Raw genomic sequence first — 16,702 nt, 5'->3', positions numbered from 1 at the left:
AGATCAAACCAGTCAATCCTAAAAGGAAATCAACCCTGAATATTCATTGGAAGGACTGATGCTGAAACTGAAACTCCAATACTTTGGCTACTTGATGTGAAGGAGAGACTCATTGGAAAAGACCCTGATCCTGGGAAAGACTGAAGGCGGGAGGAGAAGGGGATGACAGAGGATGAGATGGTTGGATGGCATCACCAACTCAATGGACATGAGTTTGAGCAAGCTCCAAAAGTTGGTGATGGACAGGGAAGCCTGGCATGCTGCAGTCCATGGGATTGCAGAGTCAGACACGACTGAGCGAATGAACTGAACTGAAGATGATGAACCATAGGTGTCAGCTAAAATCTGTGTGTAGCATTATCCAATAGAATGCTCTGGATGATCTAAATGTTCTGAATCCACCCTGTCCAGTATGATTAGCCACATATGACTACTGGATGCTTGGGGCTGGTGCACTGAGATGACCCAGAGGGATGGTACGGGGAGGGAGGAGGGAGGGGGGTTCAGGAGGGGGAACATGTGTATACCTGAGGCAGATTCATGCTGATGTATGGCAAAACTAGTACAATGTTATAAAGTAATTAACCTCCAATTAAAATAAATAAATTTATATATAAGAAAAAAAACCTTTGAAATGTGCCTAGTGCTACTGAGGAACTGAATTTTCAATTCTAATTATTTAAAATTAATTTTAAATAGCCACATGTAGGTTTTGACTACCTTAATGAAGGGTAGGATAATATTCAAAAAGAGTGCAAAGCTTTTAGCATTTTTAAAAAAACCAACACTGAGTAAAGGACACTAATCACCTACAGGTGAACCTATCATCTTATTTTTTTTTAATTTAATAATAATCTCTTTCAACAGTTTCCCAAGAGAAATTGCAGTACTCATCTACCTATTAAATAGAAAGTAAATGGTGATTTTACTATATCAGATTTAGACCAAACCATTTCATAAAACTTTGAATTTCATGGTGTTTTATATAGTAAATACTGCTAGGTAGTATTTACTTACCTCTCCCATCTAAAATCAAGTGGTATATATAATATTATATTCAATTACATTATATTGTATCAACTGTCTTAGAAAACTAACACCAGTGAGTTTTTTTTCCTTGTTTAAGCTATGAAAACTCTTTGCTAACCAAGAGTGCTGAGCATTGCCCTAGGGCAGTTGAAGGGCAGTAGTAATTTTTAAATATAGGAATTTCATATGGTTCAGTAGGTTTTCCAAGGAACATTCAGCTTCTTTTTAACCAAAACTCTTCTTTTCCTCTGAATGAGTTATACTGGTGAGATATGGCTCTCCTTTGTGTGATACATTTGACATGTTTATGTCTCAGTATGAAAGATTTATGTAAAAGCAAAAAAAACTAAATACATTAATTAAAAGAAAACAAACAACAGTAACAACAAAAGACCTCTATCCCAACTTGACTTTTCTAAGTCAGTGTCCTATAATTACATATGAAAGTAGGAATAAAAATTAGAAATTGACTATAGAAGATGGACAAATCAGCTGCCTAGTTTGAAAGCAGCACAGCTAAGTAGAGTAGGCTTTTTGAGCATGCTAGCTGTTCTATTTGAACTTTTTAATAATAATTTACACAAAGATTTTTTTTTCTCTTTTTGTGAAGTTATAAATTTTAAAATGAATATTTTGATTAAGTAGTGAGTAATATGCTGATGCTTTTAAGCATAGTGGATGAAAATTTATATTTCAAATATATACTTGATAACCCTTTTCTTTATTTTTTGCCCATTGGCATTTGTCATCTTTCTCAGCCCTATTATGAGGGAAAATAGAGATTCCTACAAAAGTAGGAAAGGCATCAGTTACGCCATTTCTTTGTACTATTAGCTTTTTCTTCAGTTCATGATTTCTTTATTGGGATGTTTTTAAGCCAGTATCTGTAAGTTTATTTCATTAGGCAGTTTATAATTCAAGATATAACACATGACCATCTGACAGATTGTGAGATGGTGCCAGAGTCAATGTAAAATCTGTTTTTCCTTTCAGTTAAAAGAAACAATGAGGAATTTTACTGGTGTACAAATACACTTTGGAGATTACTGTTTTAATTTATTATAAAATTTAAACACAGTTTTCTATAGTTTTTTGACATAACTTACACAGGGAAAAAATTATCACTGAATGATGGTATAATTTTGTATATACCTTTTACCAAGAAACTCAAAATTTATTTTCAACAACTTCCAAGTAATGAAAGTTTTTAATTTATATATGTATCTAAAAATTTATTTTTATTATTCCATCTATTACGCTTAACATTCTTTTTCCTATCAAAGACTAAATATCTTTAAACCTATATGCATGATCCTTTCTGAATTCTGTATTTCTTATTCCATATTAGTTCTTAGGAGGTATCCATTAAATTTTTTGACCAATATCTCTTCTAAGCTTTTGAAATGTTATTAATATAGATACTTTTGATTTTTAATTGGTTTCAGGCAAGATTAAATGATTTTTTAAAAATATGGAATCCTTGAACAAAAGAAAGATGATATAATCTTAATCATTATACCTTATGTGTTAATTTTGGTGTGAATTTGCATTTTCTTTGAAAAATGTTTGTCTTAGTCCATAGCAATTACTTTCTCTTTAATAAATACTAGAGTAGTCTTATTTAAAAGAGATATGTGGTCTCCTTGTTTGTCGTCTTGTCTCATGTCAGACTCTATAATGAATAATAAGCAGATAACTTTATATATTGAGCTCTTTTTGATTAAACGGTTTTGTAATTTGGTTAGCTCTGAACTATGTGATTATGTAGTGTATTACTTTCTTTTTCAGAGATTGTTGTATAATAAATATACCAAAATTAATTGGATTTTTTTCTAGGCAATGAGTTCTCTTGTGCCTTTTGGCAGTTTTGGTGGTATGGTTCGTATCATAAGACACAAGCCATTTTAGCAATATTTTCTGACAATATTTTATTTCTCATTAACTCAAGCATACTGAATCGGCATGCCATCTCACTTTCATAACAGCTTTTAGCATTTGTTACTGAAAACTTGTTTCGTGTGTTAAATTTGTCTTAGAATGTTTAGGCCTGTGTTTTGTGGAGTACCTCACGTCAACATAAAAAAAATCAGTTTTCCAAAAGAAAAAGTACATTTTGGTTGATGATGATTTACTTTATTTACAAAAGGGATCCCCGTAGTTGTGTTTAAAAGTTGGAGACTTCCACTTGCTTATGCTGACTTTTCAAAAAGTAAAAAAGCACCAAATTGAGGATAGACAAGCACATCTGGAAAAGCTCAGACTGACTGCTTTCTCTATCACTCTGTTGTCAGTTCAGTCATGCTTTCCTTTCCCATGTCCAAGCACTCTGCAGCCAGCTTTTTTCTCCCACCCGTTTTTCTCTGAGCCTTTGGTCCTCTTTTGCTGTGCTGCTAATTTCTAACACACTTAAAGGCAATCTGGGGAGTAGCAGAGAATAGCATCTCACCTTGGAGCACTTTCTATGCATCCATCTATACGCTCATGAAAAAGTTTTTTGAATTCTCTTGTGCTAGACTTTAGCCATTTCTTACCTTAAAATTTGCTTTATAAACTTTGTTCTTCCTAGTCATAGTTTTTAGTGGGACAAGCAATGAAGGAAAAAAAAAACAGCTGTAGCACAGAGTTATCAGTCAAGTAATCAGGAAATTCAGCATGCTTTGGGCACACAGATAGAAAAAACCCTTTAGCCCAGACCTTTGGGTTGGTGGAGTGGAGGTCAGTTGGAGAAGACTCTTGAGCCTTAAGGATTAATAGGAATTAGCCAGGAAAAGCCTGGAAGGGAGAAGAGAGATCAACACAGAGGAAATAGCATGTGTAAAGACTGGGAGGTTAGGGAGCCCAAAGATATTTGGGGTTATTTGGCCCTAGCGTGTGAGTTGGAGAATAGGTATAGGTAAGGATGATGAGGTACCAGGGGGACTTCTTTTGGCCCTGATAAGGACTGTGGACTTTAACAAAAGAGCAGGAGAAGCAATTTATGAATTTTAGTCAAAATAGTATGAGAATCAGATTCTTATTTTTTGAAAAAGCATTGTCCCTGCAGGGAAGACAGGTATTAGAAGGGGCCAGAGTGGAGGCAGAGAGGCTAGGAGGCTGACAAAGTGTTCTGAGAAGTATGAGTGATAGATAGCTTCTACTCAAGTAATAGCTGTGGTGATAAAGAGAAATAATCTCTTTTGAGAGAGTTAAATAAGTCAATGGATAGCACTTGGCGATTCATTGGGTTGTTGGATCAGTAGAGAAGGGGAAGAAAAGTTTTATGCTTATTTTTCTGGCCTGAGGAATTAGATGAAAATGCCACTGAGCTAAGGAACAGAGCATTGAGGCAGTGCCAGTATGAGGGCAGGAGTGCTCAGAAAGATCATTTCAGGTCTGGGTGTTTTGCAGTTGAGGCATCTGTGGGCTGTTCAGGTTGATTTATCCAGTAAGCAGTTGGATATATGAGCTTGAACTGAGCTACAGATAATTAGTTCATTCATTCAGCAAATATTTATTGAGCCCTCCTATGCACCAGGAGTTGTTGCTAAAGTACTGGGAATAGGGTGATGAGTAAGACAGAGACGATAGCCCTGCCTTCACAGAGGTTATTTTCACAGAGTGGGAGGACAGACAATAAAGAACAAAATAATTCAGATAGTCAAAGTGCTTCTAAGTGCTCTGAAGGAGACGAAATGGGCAAATGATACAGGGACAGGTTCAGGTGGAGCAAAGATTAGACAGGTAACCTTTCGAAGGAGGTGATACTTGAATGATGAGAAGAAACTAATGATACTGAGTCAGGAGAGAACATTCTAGGCAGAGAGAAGAGCAGCTGTACAAAGTTCCTGAAGGCCTCCAAAGCCCACTGGAATCTCAGCTCTAATTTGTACCTCCCCTTTTTGTCAAGGCGTTGGGCCACCCGCATAACAAGTACAGAAACATCTTTTAATGGCTGACGGTGAATTGAGAAGAGACAAAATATACCCAAAACATGTGATCTTTTTTACCTCACTTTCCTTAGGCTAGCTCTTTAGCCTCTCTTGAATTATCTCTTAAACAGCATTGATTTTCAGTGTAACGCTGAAACAAACAATTCACAATGTTTCTGGAATTGTGTTGAATCTCTGAAATGCGGATTAATTCTGTTGCTGTCCTTTGCATCCTAAGTGTGAAAGTTGCTCAGTTGTGTCCGACTCTTTGTGACCCCGTGGACTATACAGTCCATGGAATTCTCCAGGCCAGAATACTGGAGTGGGTAGCCATTCCCTTCTCCAGGGGATCTTCCCAACCCAGGGATCAAACCGGGGTCTCCTGCATTGCAGGTAGATTCTTTTCCAGCTGAGCCACCAGCGAAGCCCAAGAATACGGGAGTGGGTAGCCTATCCCTTCTCCAGAGGATCTTCCCAACCCAGGAATCAAACTGGGGTCTCCTGCATTGCAGGTGGATTCTTTGTCAGCTGAGTTATCAGGGAAAGATGTATCATATTTACTAAATGTGTCTTTGTTGTTCTGTACTATGGTTAGAAGGGAAGTGATGTGACAGTCGCTCAGTTGTGTCCAGTTCTTTGCGGTACCATGGACTACAGAGCCCACCAGGCTCTTCTGTCCATGCGATTCTCCAGGAGAATACTGGAGTAGGTTGTATTCCATTCTCCAGGGGATCTTTCTGACTCAGGGATCGAACCTGGATCTCCGGCATTGCAGGCAGATTTCTTTGTTACTGAGCCACAGGGGAAGCCCACAATGGTTAGTGCAGATTCTAAAGAGGAATTTGATTTGCATGTGAACGTGTTAGTCACTCAGTTGTGTCCAACTCTTTGCAATCCCATGGACTGTAGCCTTGGTTGATAGAATTCTCCAGGAAAGACTACTAAAGTGGGTTGCCATTAGCAATAAAAACCCAATAGAAGGCAGAAACGTAAACAGACCTTTGATAATTCTTTACTGAGTCCCAGAAGAGGGTACAAAGCAAAAGAATCTCCAGAAGGGCTGAAATAGCAGCACTGCTTAACAATGCCTTACATGTAGGAGTCAAAAGACTCCTCCTGCTTGAGCGAGGGAGTCCCTGGAACCAGAAACTCCTAACAGTAGGCAATGCTTTGGCTGACATACTAGAATATGTGCTTTGCTTTTTGATTCCTGGTGATCGTTCCAGTGATAAAACCTAAAATCAATAGGAGATTTTTCTGAGCAGTGTTTCTCTGCCTCGATGCTGCTACTTTCATGTTGGGCCAGATGACTTGTTGTGGGGAGCTGTCCTACATTCTTGTGCTTCATAGGATATTTAACAGAATCCCTTGCCCCTGTCACTGTGTGCCAATCATACACCCTCCTCAGTTGTGACAAACAAAAATGAGTGTAATGATTTAAAAATGTCCCTCTGGGGTAAAAATCACTCTTGGCTAAGAAACCACTGTTCCAGAGGAATTCTTAACTGTTCTTGGAGAGGAGCACACCTCATGCTTCAAGGGGATGCCCTACTGAGCAATCAGTGATAGCCCACAGTTCCAAGACCTGTTAGTGGAATGATTCAACCTCCGTCACTTGGCACCAACTCTGATGGAAAGGCTTCCCTGGTGGCTCAATAAAGAGTCTGCCTGCAATGCGGAAGACCTGGGTTTGATCCCTGGGTTGGGAGGATCCCCTGGAGAAGGAAATGGCAACCCACCCCAGTACTTTTGCCTGGGAAATCCCATGGATGGAGGAGCCTGGTGGACTATAGTCCACAGGGTTCCAGAGTTGAACACGACTGAGCAACTAACACTAACGCTGATGGAAAGAGGGCTAGCTACTCTAGAGTCAGCTTCTCTGAGCCATGTGGTCCTGCTGGAGATGACACTGTTATCTTACACTCAGGTTTTATTTATTTGCCTGGTGGGATATACAGAGATAAGAAGGAAAAATTTGAAGACTAGTCTATGCTAAAGCTGTACCAGCCCAGAATATACCACTCAGTATTTAAATAGCAACCAAATTATGTTTTCAGCAAGTTGAATGATATGTATGTGTATATTTACCTGTTCTTGCATGTATATTCATGTGGATATATACACATGTATGTATGCATGTGTTTATAGTGTTACAGCTTCCTAACCATTTATATGCTGGCTGTCTAGGATTGTGTGTATGCTTCAAAGTGTTCTTTAACAAATCGCTTTCATTGTATAGTCCTTAAATTATTTTTGCCTGGTTGATCACTGCATGAGATCCCACAGCAAAAGTCAAGATAAAAAAAGAAATTCAGCTGTTTGGGGAAGGTGGATTTGCTTCTTTCGTGTTGTATTTATAGTTAATAACATACTTCCTAATGTCCTGTAGCATACAGATGTCAGCCCTTTTCAGGCAATGGACCGAATGATGTTAAATATGCGAAACAGTATGCAGGAATTACAAAGAAACTTTGTAAGTACTAAAAGATGGATGAGAATGTTGTTTTCCACTATTGGTACCCTATATTATAGTGGCTTTCAACCATTTTCTAACCATAGTCCCCAGAAACTAATAAATATATCTTAAATCATGACACTGCTTGTGTACTGTATATATTATACACCTGAAATGAAAGTTTCATGAGAAAAGGATCATGCTGTTTACAGTGTCTATTGATATTTTCTATTTTATTTCATATTTTAAAAATCCTGGTCACAACCTATCAAAATGATCTCATAACCTACAAGTTTGATAAATAGCATTACTTAAATTTTCAAAATAAAAAATTCAACCTCAAAAAATATTTATTCTGCTGAAGGTCACTGTTGTAATGAACATTTTATATGAGTTTAGATTTTTTATTATGTATAACTTGTCTACTTAAAAAAGTTATAGCATCTAAGTTATTAAGTTTTAGTGTTTAAAAATAACTCAAAATAGAAATTTTAAGAATGATATTTAGAAACTGGATTAGAGTCATATAGGCTGAATACTTATAAACTAGTACTAATATTCTTACTTTTCTACTCATAACATTAATCATAATCAAAATAATAACTTAATTCAGTATATGAAGACCAACCATATTATTTTGGTCATCCAGTTTGAAATCTAAGCACATCTTATAATGTCCAAATCTTGGACATTAGAAGTGTAGCATTGGTATCCACAGAAGGTATAAACTTCTTGGCATATGGTTAATTGGCTCAACATTGGCAAAATTGCTCACAAAAGTTAACCACTGACTATAAAAGTATCATGTGCTTCAAAGCATAACATCTATAAACTTAAGCCTTGAAGTCTTTGACCTCAAAGATTTGAGGAATTCGAAGTGAATCACTTGTTATTCATTATTCCTCACAAGAGGAGTGTGAATTGGTACCTAAAATGGAAGGAGGTTAGGGCCTTCATGGGGGTACCATTTGGATACATCATACTAACCATATACAGTATCTTTACTAGAACTTACAGCTAGTGTTGTTGCTTATTTGAATCTTCTGACATTAGTCTTCATATTTGACTGAACTCACTGGATATACAATTTATATTTATCTCCAGGGTCACCTTTCAATGGATCCAAATGGACATTCATTTAGTTCCTCCTCTGTGATGACTTATTCCAAAGTAGGAGATGAACCACCAAAGGTTTTCCAGGCCTCAACACAAACCCGTAGGGCTCCAGGAGGAGTAAGTACTTTCTTGGAACTTTATAAAGTTATGGAATGATAGATCACCCATATCAAATTTTAGCTATTAAAACTTGACCTGCTACTGGTGCGGAAAAGAGAAGAGGGAAGGAAACACAAAGCAGAGTGAAAAGCAGTGAAGTTGACGGTAGTTTTTATCTTAAGGCATTCTTTGTCTCCCCCACTGCTAGTGGGGGAGATAGTGCAGGATCCATTCTGGACCTCTGCAATCAAGGGAACAGTGCAATAAAATGTGTCACACGAATTTCTGGTTTTTCAGTGCATATGAAAGTAATGTTTATTCTATTCTGTTATTACTAAGTTTGCAATAGCATTATGTCTAAAAAAGCAATGTACTCACCATAATATAAAGGCTACCCACTCCAGTATTCTGGCCTGGAGAATTCTATGGACTATATAGTCCATGGGGTCGCCAAGAGTCGGACACGACGGGGCACCTTTCACTTTGGCTCACTTGTCTCCCCACCTACCTCCATTTGTGCGCCCGGGTGCTTTTTTATCTTTAATGTCTACTGATGTTTATTACCTTTACATGTTGACAAGGGAAGTAGACACTAAAGTCTTTGTTTCATGAAATAAATGTCTACAGTTAGTTTATATTTGAAGTAAATGAATTTTTTAACTCAAAATATTTCAAGAGTACAGACAGAACATAGAGAATAATATAAATACCCCATATTTCTGTAATCCAGTTTAGTGAAGTCATAATGCTTTTCTCTAAGTTGTCTTTTGTTCTCTTTTTAAGCAAAAATGCAGTTAAAATTTCCAATATGCTCCTCCCTCCTTGGTCCCTTTTCCCTTTCTCCCTCCCCAAAGAGAACCATTTTCTCATACAGGCATACCTCATTTTACTGGTCTTCGCTTTATTGCACTTCACAGATAAGTTGCATTTTTTGTAAACTGAAGGTTTGTGGCAATCCTGTGCTGTCAGGTCGTAGTTAGCAATTTTTAGCAATAAAGTGTTTTTATATTATGGTGTGTACATTGCCTTTTTAGACATAATGCTACTGCAAGCTTAATAACAACAATAGAATAAACATTACTTTTATATGCACAGGAAAACCAGAAATTCGTGTGACACATTTTATTGCACTATTTCCTTCATTGCAGAGGTCCAGAATGGATCTTGCACTATCTCTGAGGTATGCCTGTACCTGGAACTTACCACTTTTATGCATGCTTTTATGATTTCATTAGTTATGTATGCTCCATATACAATATAGTGAATCATTTTACAGGTTTCTAAACTTTGTATAAATGGTTTCCAAGCACACGTGACTTTGCTCTGCAACTAGACTTTGCTCAGTAATTGCTTCTGAGATTTGTTCAAGTTGATATGTGTAGCTCTGGTTTCTTTATTTTAACTTCTATATAATGTTCAAAATATGAATATACCACAGTTTTAAAATCTCCTTTTCTAATAATAGATTATGTAGGTGTTTATAATTTTTCACTTATTCATCTTCATAGCTGTCTCCTTGTGAAAAAAGGGCTAGGAATACTATTGTTGGACTGGAGGAAGTGTGTGTCCTCATCCTCACCTAGAAATTACCAACTTTGTATCATGTAGGGATTGAAACAGTTGACTCCTACAGATTTTGGTATGAGTTGCCACTTTTCCATTTATTCTATTTGTTAGTACTTATCCTAAAGAAAATTAGGGGTTGCCTGTGTAATGGGTGACTTAAATGAAAACAATATTTTAAGTCATTTCATGACTGCTGAATAATTAGTTGCCCTTACATGTATTCTTTTTTTAAATAATTATACTGGTTCTGCTTGTCCTAGACATTTTAATTTTAAGCAGGTCAGGAAATATCAGAGAATTATTACCATAATTTTACTACAAGTTGGTAGTGGAACTAAGTACCCATTATTTTTAGAGCAATATATTTATTTTCTTACCTGTATAGGTAAGTAGGTTGAGGAGTTTATATGCTATATTTATATAAATAATAACTAATTTTTATATTCTTCATTTTCACAGATAAAGGAAACCAGGAAAGCATTAAGAGATTCCGACAGTGGACTAGAAAAAATGGCTGTTGGTCATCACCTCCATGACCGAGCTCATGTCATTAAAAAGTCAAAGAACAACAAGACTGGAGATGAAGAGGTCAATCAAGAGTTCATCAATATGAATGAATGTAAGTTATCAGAAAAAATGGCATTCTTCCTCTTGAAGTTAAAATAGCAGCTGTACCAGTAGCACTTGGTGAGAATTTTTTTAATAGAAACATTTCATGTGATCTTTCAGGCAGTTTATGAATTGTATATGTAGGCAAGACATCATCAACATAGTAATAAAATTGTGGTTTCATTGTTTCATAGTACATCTGTTTTTTCATAGTGATTTTTTAATGTTGAGTATCATTTATTTTTTGTTTTATACTTGGAAAATGGAATCTTTCGTTTTTTAGTAAAGCTGTCATTAGTAAAAACGAGTCTTTATATATTTGTGGTTATCAAAGAAGTATATTTGAAAAGCATAAAAAAGTACAAAGAAAGAAAATAAAATCATCCATAATTCCAACCCAAAATACTAGTATTAATGTTTTAGTATATATATTCCTAATAGTTTTATGTGTATATAAACATATAAACACACATACTTTTCTTTTTCAAAATTAGTATTTTACCATCTATATAGTTTATATTGTGCTTATTTTAATTCCCAACTATAATTGTGAACAGCCATCTATGATGTTACTTTTTCAAAAACATTCTAAATGGTTACCTAAAAGTGATAATATATATGGATCAAGCTCATCTCTTCCACTTCCTATATTTCCTACTCATTCTTTAATGCATTCAATTCTTTCTAGTGTCCTAACTCTTCTCATTATAGTTTTTAAGTTATATTCATTTCCTGTTTTTAGAAAGTATTTTAAGTAAAACTTTTATAATAGTAAAGAGTTTTAATTATTGTTTCATTTTAGAGAAAGAAATTCTCTTCAGGTTGGAATTGGAGAAAATTATTCTTATGCAATGAGATGAAAGCCACAACATCTTAACCTTTCTTTAATTTTAACCTTTGCAATTTGGTAATATTTATATATATACAGAATACTTCACAATAATTAACATATTGAAGAAAATTTTGGCAAAGTAACATTGTTGTATAGGCAATCTGAAAGAACAAGTATTGTCATTTACTTATCATTATTATAGAATTTAGATTACCTACTTCATAGCAACATAAATTGGCAGATGAGTAACCTATCTTAGGAAACTGAAACAGAAACTTGTGGGGCCAAACTATGTAGTGAAATTGTGAGATTAATAGGAAGTGCTAGTCCCAGGAGGAGTGTCCTCCAAGTACAGAGGAAAAGTGGGATCACTGTGAGATGACCCAGGAAAAAAGAAAGACTGTAAGTCAGTGTCACTGGGTCATGGGGTCCAGGGATAGAACAACATGATATCCAGGCAGGTTTGTGAAAAAACAACTCATCAATAACCAAATTACCAGCAGGATAGGAGAGGAACAAACAGAAAAGGAAGTATCACTCTGAGTCAAAGACCTTTATATTTGAAGCAGTTTCCTATCTCTAAGGTTAGGCCGATGGAAACACCAGGGAACATGTAGGGAGCAAAGCAGTTACTGACAGTTGACACCTTACTACTTACCCTTTCATTTTGATATTTAATGTAGGTGATGCTCATGCTTTTGATGATGAGTGGCAAAATGAGATTCTGAAGTACCAGCCAAGGGGACAATGGCGCAATCTAGATAACTCTAGGATGCGAAGTGTTGCTCATGAGAATTCAGGATCCCGAGAACTTAAAAGAAGGTAAAAGTTATTTCTAATTAAATTGTGTTTTTAAAAAACAAATTAGAAGGAAAGTTATGTAATTTTACCTCTCTTATCAGGAAGTTTTGATTTATGACCAGGTGGCTTGTATCAATGTTTTGTGAAAGATGTAGTAATTTTAAATTACATCCGAGTATTCCAACAGAAATTTAAATTTGTACCTGAAACCCAATAATATTTTAGGATTGTATGACTAGTAACTCACTAGCAAATTATGCTTTAGACAGTAGGACTAAAATCCTCCTAAGGAAAAGTGATATACTATAATGCAGTTATTCTTATGCAACAGATTCTTATCTGGAGAGAGGAGGAGTTGTACATTTTGTACTCGGTAAAGAAACCGGTGTTGTACTAGGTAAAGAAACCGGTGTTGTACTAGGTAAAGATACTGGCGTTTAGGGATATGGTAAGGGGAGAGGGACTGTAGCTGAAAGGCTGAACAAAACTTCCCTAACAGATCAAAATTGAGCATTTAATGGCAAACATATTTTTAGATACTTACGTATTAAATAGTATGTTACAATATCTGTATTAGATATTCTGGAAGAATTTTTCAAAAACTTTAGCCTCATTTGGAATTATCTTTTGGAATAGATGTGAAAAACAAATATCCTTAACCAACTTTAAAGATGAGACTTGGACACGTTTAGTGTATATTCTAGAGTTACCATTTAATTTGGTTCTCTGGGGGAAAATTGAAAACACTACCTAATTCCTGTTGCCATTAGACTTAAGAGAGAGAGAGAGGCCTCACCAGGCCTCAAAACAGAAATCTGTTCTAGGCTATAAGAGAGTGGAGGATCGCTGCAGAAGGTGGAATGCTGCCCAGAACCAGCAAGCAACAAGTGGGTACCAAGTAAACCAGAAGCCTTGTGCAGAATTTTGTGTGCTAACATCTTTTATTTTAAAATACTTGTCTAGGAATTTAGAGCCCTAATGTTTTCCATAGAAAACTTGCTCCCCTATTAATTGTAAACCATAATTGTCTCCCTTTGAAAAGTTCATTGATAAAAACCTAACAGTGCTATAATCAAACCTAAGTTTGCCTGTGAGATTCAGGTCCCAGCTAGAGAAAAGCATGCTCCTTATAGATGGTTTATAAATCTATAACCCGATCAGTGGCATTTTCTGTAAACCAGCACTGTCCAGCTGAACTTTCTGAAATGATTTTTTGCAGTGATGAAAACGTTATACATCTGTACTGTCTAGTATGGTAGCCACTAGCCCCACGTGGCTGTTGAATCACACTTGAAATGTCAGTGATGCAACCAAGGAACTGAATTTTGAAATTCTATGTTATTTTAATTAATTTAAATGTAAATAATGTGGCTAGTGGCTATGATGTTGGACAGCATGGTTCAAAGGTAAACAGTTAAATCTGTCTCAGGGAAGCAGCTGTTGCTCTCTTAAATGTTAAGTGAAATTGTCTGCCATATGTTTTTCAAAGCTATTACAGAACTCTTAAGATAAAACTCACCTTAAATTACAGTGGCCTTTATCAAGTTTGTGTTGATGTTTTAATGACCATTTAAAAATGATGTTAATGTTCATATGTATATTTCTTAGGGAGAAACATCATCAAAGTCCAGCCATTGAACATGGAAGAAGATCAAATGTTTTTGTGGACAAACTCAACATCAAAGGATCACCTGTGAAAATCAACAAAAAATAAATAGCATTGCATTTGATTTCTTTAGTTTTGATTATTTTAACAGAGAAAGTAATGGTGCTGGGTAATACACATAAGACCAATCTTTTGTTATTAAATCAGTACTGTTCTTAGCAACTTTCTTCTGAATGTTCTTGAAAGTGCTCGCTTTATATTGTCCCTACTTTAGGAATAAAACTTGAATCTTCAACAGTGCAAGCTGTTCTCTAACACTCTTTAAAACATAACATATGCTGATTTTGCTTTCATAATTATTTTTATATTGGTTATGTTTTCCCCTGTATATTCAAGATTGAACGTACAACTGTTCTATCATATAAAATTAGTTAAAATAAGTAAACTGCTCAAAAATAGTCCCAGTTTTTTAGCAACACTGTAATAGAGTGATGTTAATAAAGGTTAAAATTATTTAGCTCAAATTTTATAATGTGTTTATGTAGCCAGCCAGCTTAAAGAATTTTTAAAAATAAAGCAAAAACTATACTAGTACTCTTTATAAAAAGTTAGTTGTTATTTTGATAAAGGACATAAAGAATAAGCAAATAGTTCATTTTTGAAGAGATTTTAAATTGCTAATATACCTGAATTTTCTTCTTATCATTTCTTTATACAGTGTATTCTTTTTTTGTTCTGTATTACATTTTTAACACTCATCAGACTTTCCATTGACGTTTCTCTTTAACATCTTAAGGTAGCATATTTCTGTTCTCCTTTCTCACAGACAGCTTAATTTATCTCCGTGGTTAAGATTCTAAAGCTGGATTGTCCTTGGAGAAACTCTGCTCAGCCTCTTTGTGACATTTAGAAAAATGCATTTGGTATTCTGCAAACCTTAATGATTGATTGTCTCAAAATTTCTTAGACAGGTGATGTGTGTGTTTGAGCAAGGTACTTAATAATTCAACTGTTCCCTTTTTAATTATACTATTTAAAAATTCAGCTCTTGAATTTTTTGTTCTAGAATTATAGCATTGATCTGTTTATATAAATTTAAGCATAAAGCTGATGAAAATATAAAATCTTAACTCTTTAAGTTTTTGTTGTTTCAAAGGGAGAAAAAAAGAACAAAGTCAACTAACACTCTATAATCCTAATATCTTCCTTTTTAAACTTTGGAATTAGAATTGTGTAATTGTGCTTATACTCTTCTAATTTTCTGTATCATATCCTGTTAATATTAGTAGTTGTGTTTCATGCCTTTAGTCACTAAAATAAAATGCGAATGTGTCATCTCATTTTTAGAATGGAAAATAATTGAGCATGTATCAGTTAAAGATGTTAAAATTTTCCTCTTATGAATAATGATTATACTAATAACATACTATTACACATTGGGAACTTATCATAAGGCATTGGTTTTAAATAATACGTTTGTGTAAATTCACTGGATAGATCAAAATCCAGTAGACACTGTAGTTATTCTCCTAAATTATTACACTGATTGTTAACTCAAATCATTGTATTCAAATATGAAACACACTTGAATAAATATTGTAGTTACAAGAGTATAACTTCCACGCATCATATAACAGAATTCATAGATGCCTTTTTCACCCCAATTTGTTCACTGGGGCAGTCATGTTAAAATTGATTTAAATATGTAATTCATCTTCTGCCACAGTGTTTCCTGCTACTGCTAAGTTGCTTCAGTCGTGTCCGACTCTGTGCGACCCCATAGATGGCAGCCCACCAGGCTCCCCCGTCCCTGGGATTCTCCAGGCAAGAATACTGGAGTGGGTTGCCAGTTCCTTCTCCAATGGATGAAAGTGAAAAGTAAAAGTGAAGTCGCTCAGTTGTGTCTGACTCTTCGCGACCCCACGGACTGCAGCCCACCAGGCTCCTCCGTCCATGGGATTTTCCTGGCGAGAGTACTGGAGTAGGGTGCCATTGCCTTCTCCAACAGTGCTTCCTAGGGGGCCATTTATAAAATATGTGACATCCAGAGATTAAATGTCAATTCTTTACGTTCACACACTACTGAAATTGACTTTTTCCAGAATTTATTTTTATCCTAATTCTGAAGTCAGTGAAAGTCACTCAGTCGTGTCTAACTCTTTGCAACACCATGGACTATACAGTCCATGGAATTCTCCAGGCCAGAATGCTGGAGTGGGTAACCTTTCCCTTCTCCAGGGGATCTTCCCAACCCAGGGATTGAGCCCAGGTCTCCAGCATTGCAGGCAGATTCTTTACCAGTTGAACCACAAGGGAAGCCCATTCTGAAATCAACTAGTATAAAAACTATACTTGTAGTTTTTATATTATTTTTTCTTTATTGACAACCACTGATCTTCCTGGAAGTCTGTGTCTTTGGGGAATGTAAGGATATTAGCTGTTTGGTGAATGTGGCCTTGACGGTAAGGTCAAGTTGAGTACTTAGGTTCTTTGCTACTTTAGCAATTTTCCTGGTAACTCAGTCCCAGGGATAGATTTCCATTACTTACCTTTATGATTTCATTATCTATTACTGTCACCAGGCAGTGGCAGGAGCACATTAGTAGCAAATAGTGACTTGCTCATGGCAACGTGATGGTATTTGGATGTGGGGCCTTTGTAAGGTTATGAGGGTGGAGCCC

General features: G+C 35.8%; 1 protein-coding gene across 5 annotated transcripts in view; it reads left to right on the top strand.

The window, feature by feature from the left end:
- MLF1 (myeloid leukemia factor 1) overlaps window positions 1-14,145 on the top strand; it is a 30,476-nt gene extending 16,331 nt beyond the window's left edge. For 2 of the 5 annotated variants that reach the window (XM_061417503.1, XM_061417527.1), the window contains 5 exons: window positions 7,327-7,410; window positions 8,497-8,625; window positions 10,633-10,792; window positions 12,298-12,436; window positions 14,024-14,145. In XM_061417503.1, the coding sequence (XP_061273487.1) occupies window positions 7,327-7,410; window positions 8,497-8,625; window positions 10,633-10,792; window positions 12,298-12,436; window positions 14,024-14,129 (618 nt within the window). In that variant the 3' untranslated portion in view covers window positions 14,130-14,145. Of the gene's footprint in view, window positions 1-2,865; window positions 2,908-7,326; window positions 7,411-8,496; window positions 8,626-10,632; window positions 10,793-12,297; window positions 12,437-13,239; window positions 13,303-14,023 lie in introns of all 5 variants that reach the window. The other 3 variants (XR_009736581.1, XM_061417494.1, XM_061417515.1) reach the window with 3 other exon arrangements.
- The last annotated feature ends 2,557 nt before the right edge of the window (window positions 14,146-16,702 follow it).

This window comes from Bos javanicus, chromosome 1, assembly GCF_032452875.1.
Source record: "Bos javanicus breed banteng chromosome 1, ARS-OSU_banteng_1.0, whole genome shotgun sequence".
NCBI classification, from domain to species: domain Eukaryota; kingdom Metazoa; phylum Chordata; class Mammalia; order Artiodactyla; family Bovidae; genus Bos; species Bos javanicus.
The sequence above is the reverse complement of the archived record's forward strand: the minus strand, read 5'-3'. Positions and strand labels throughout refer to the sequence as shown.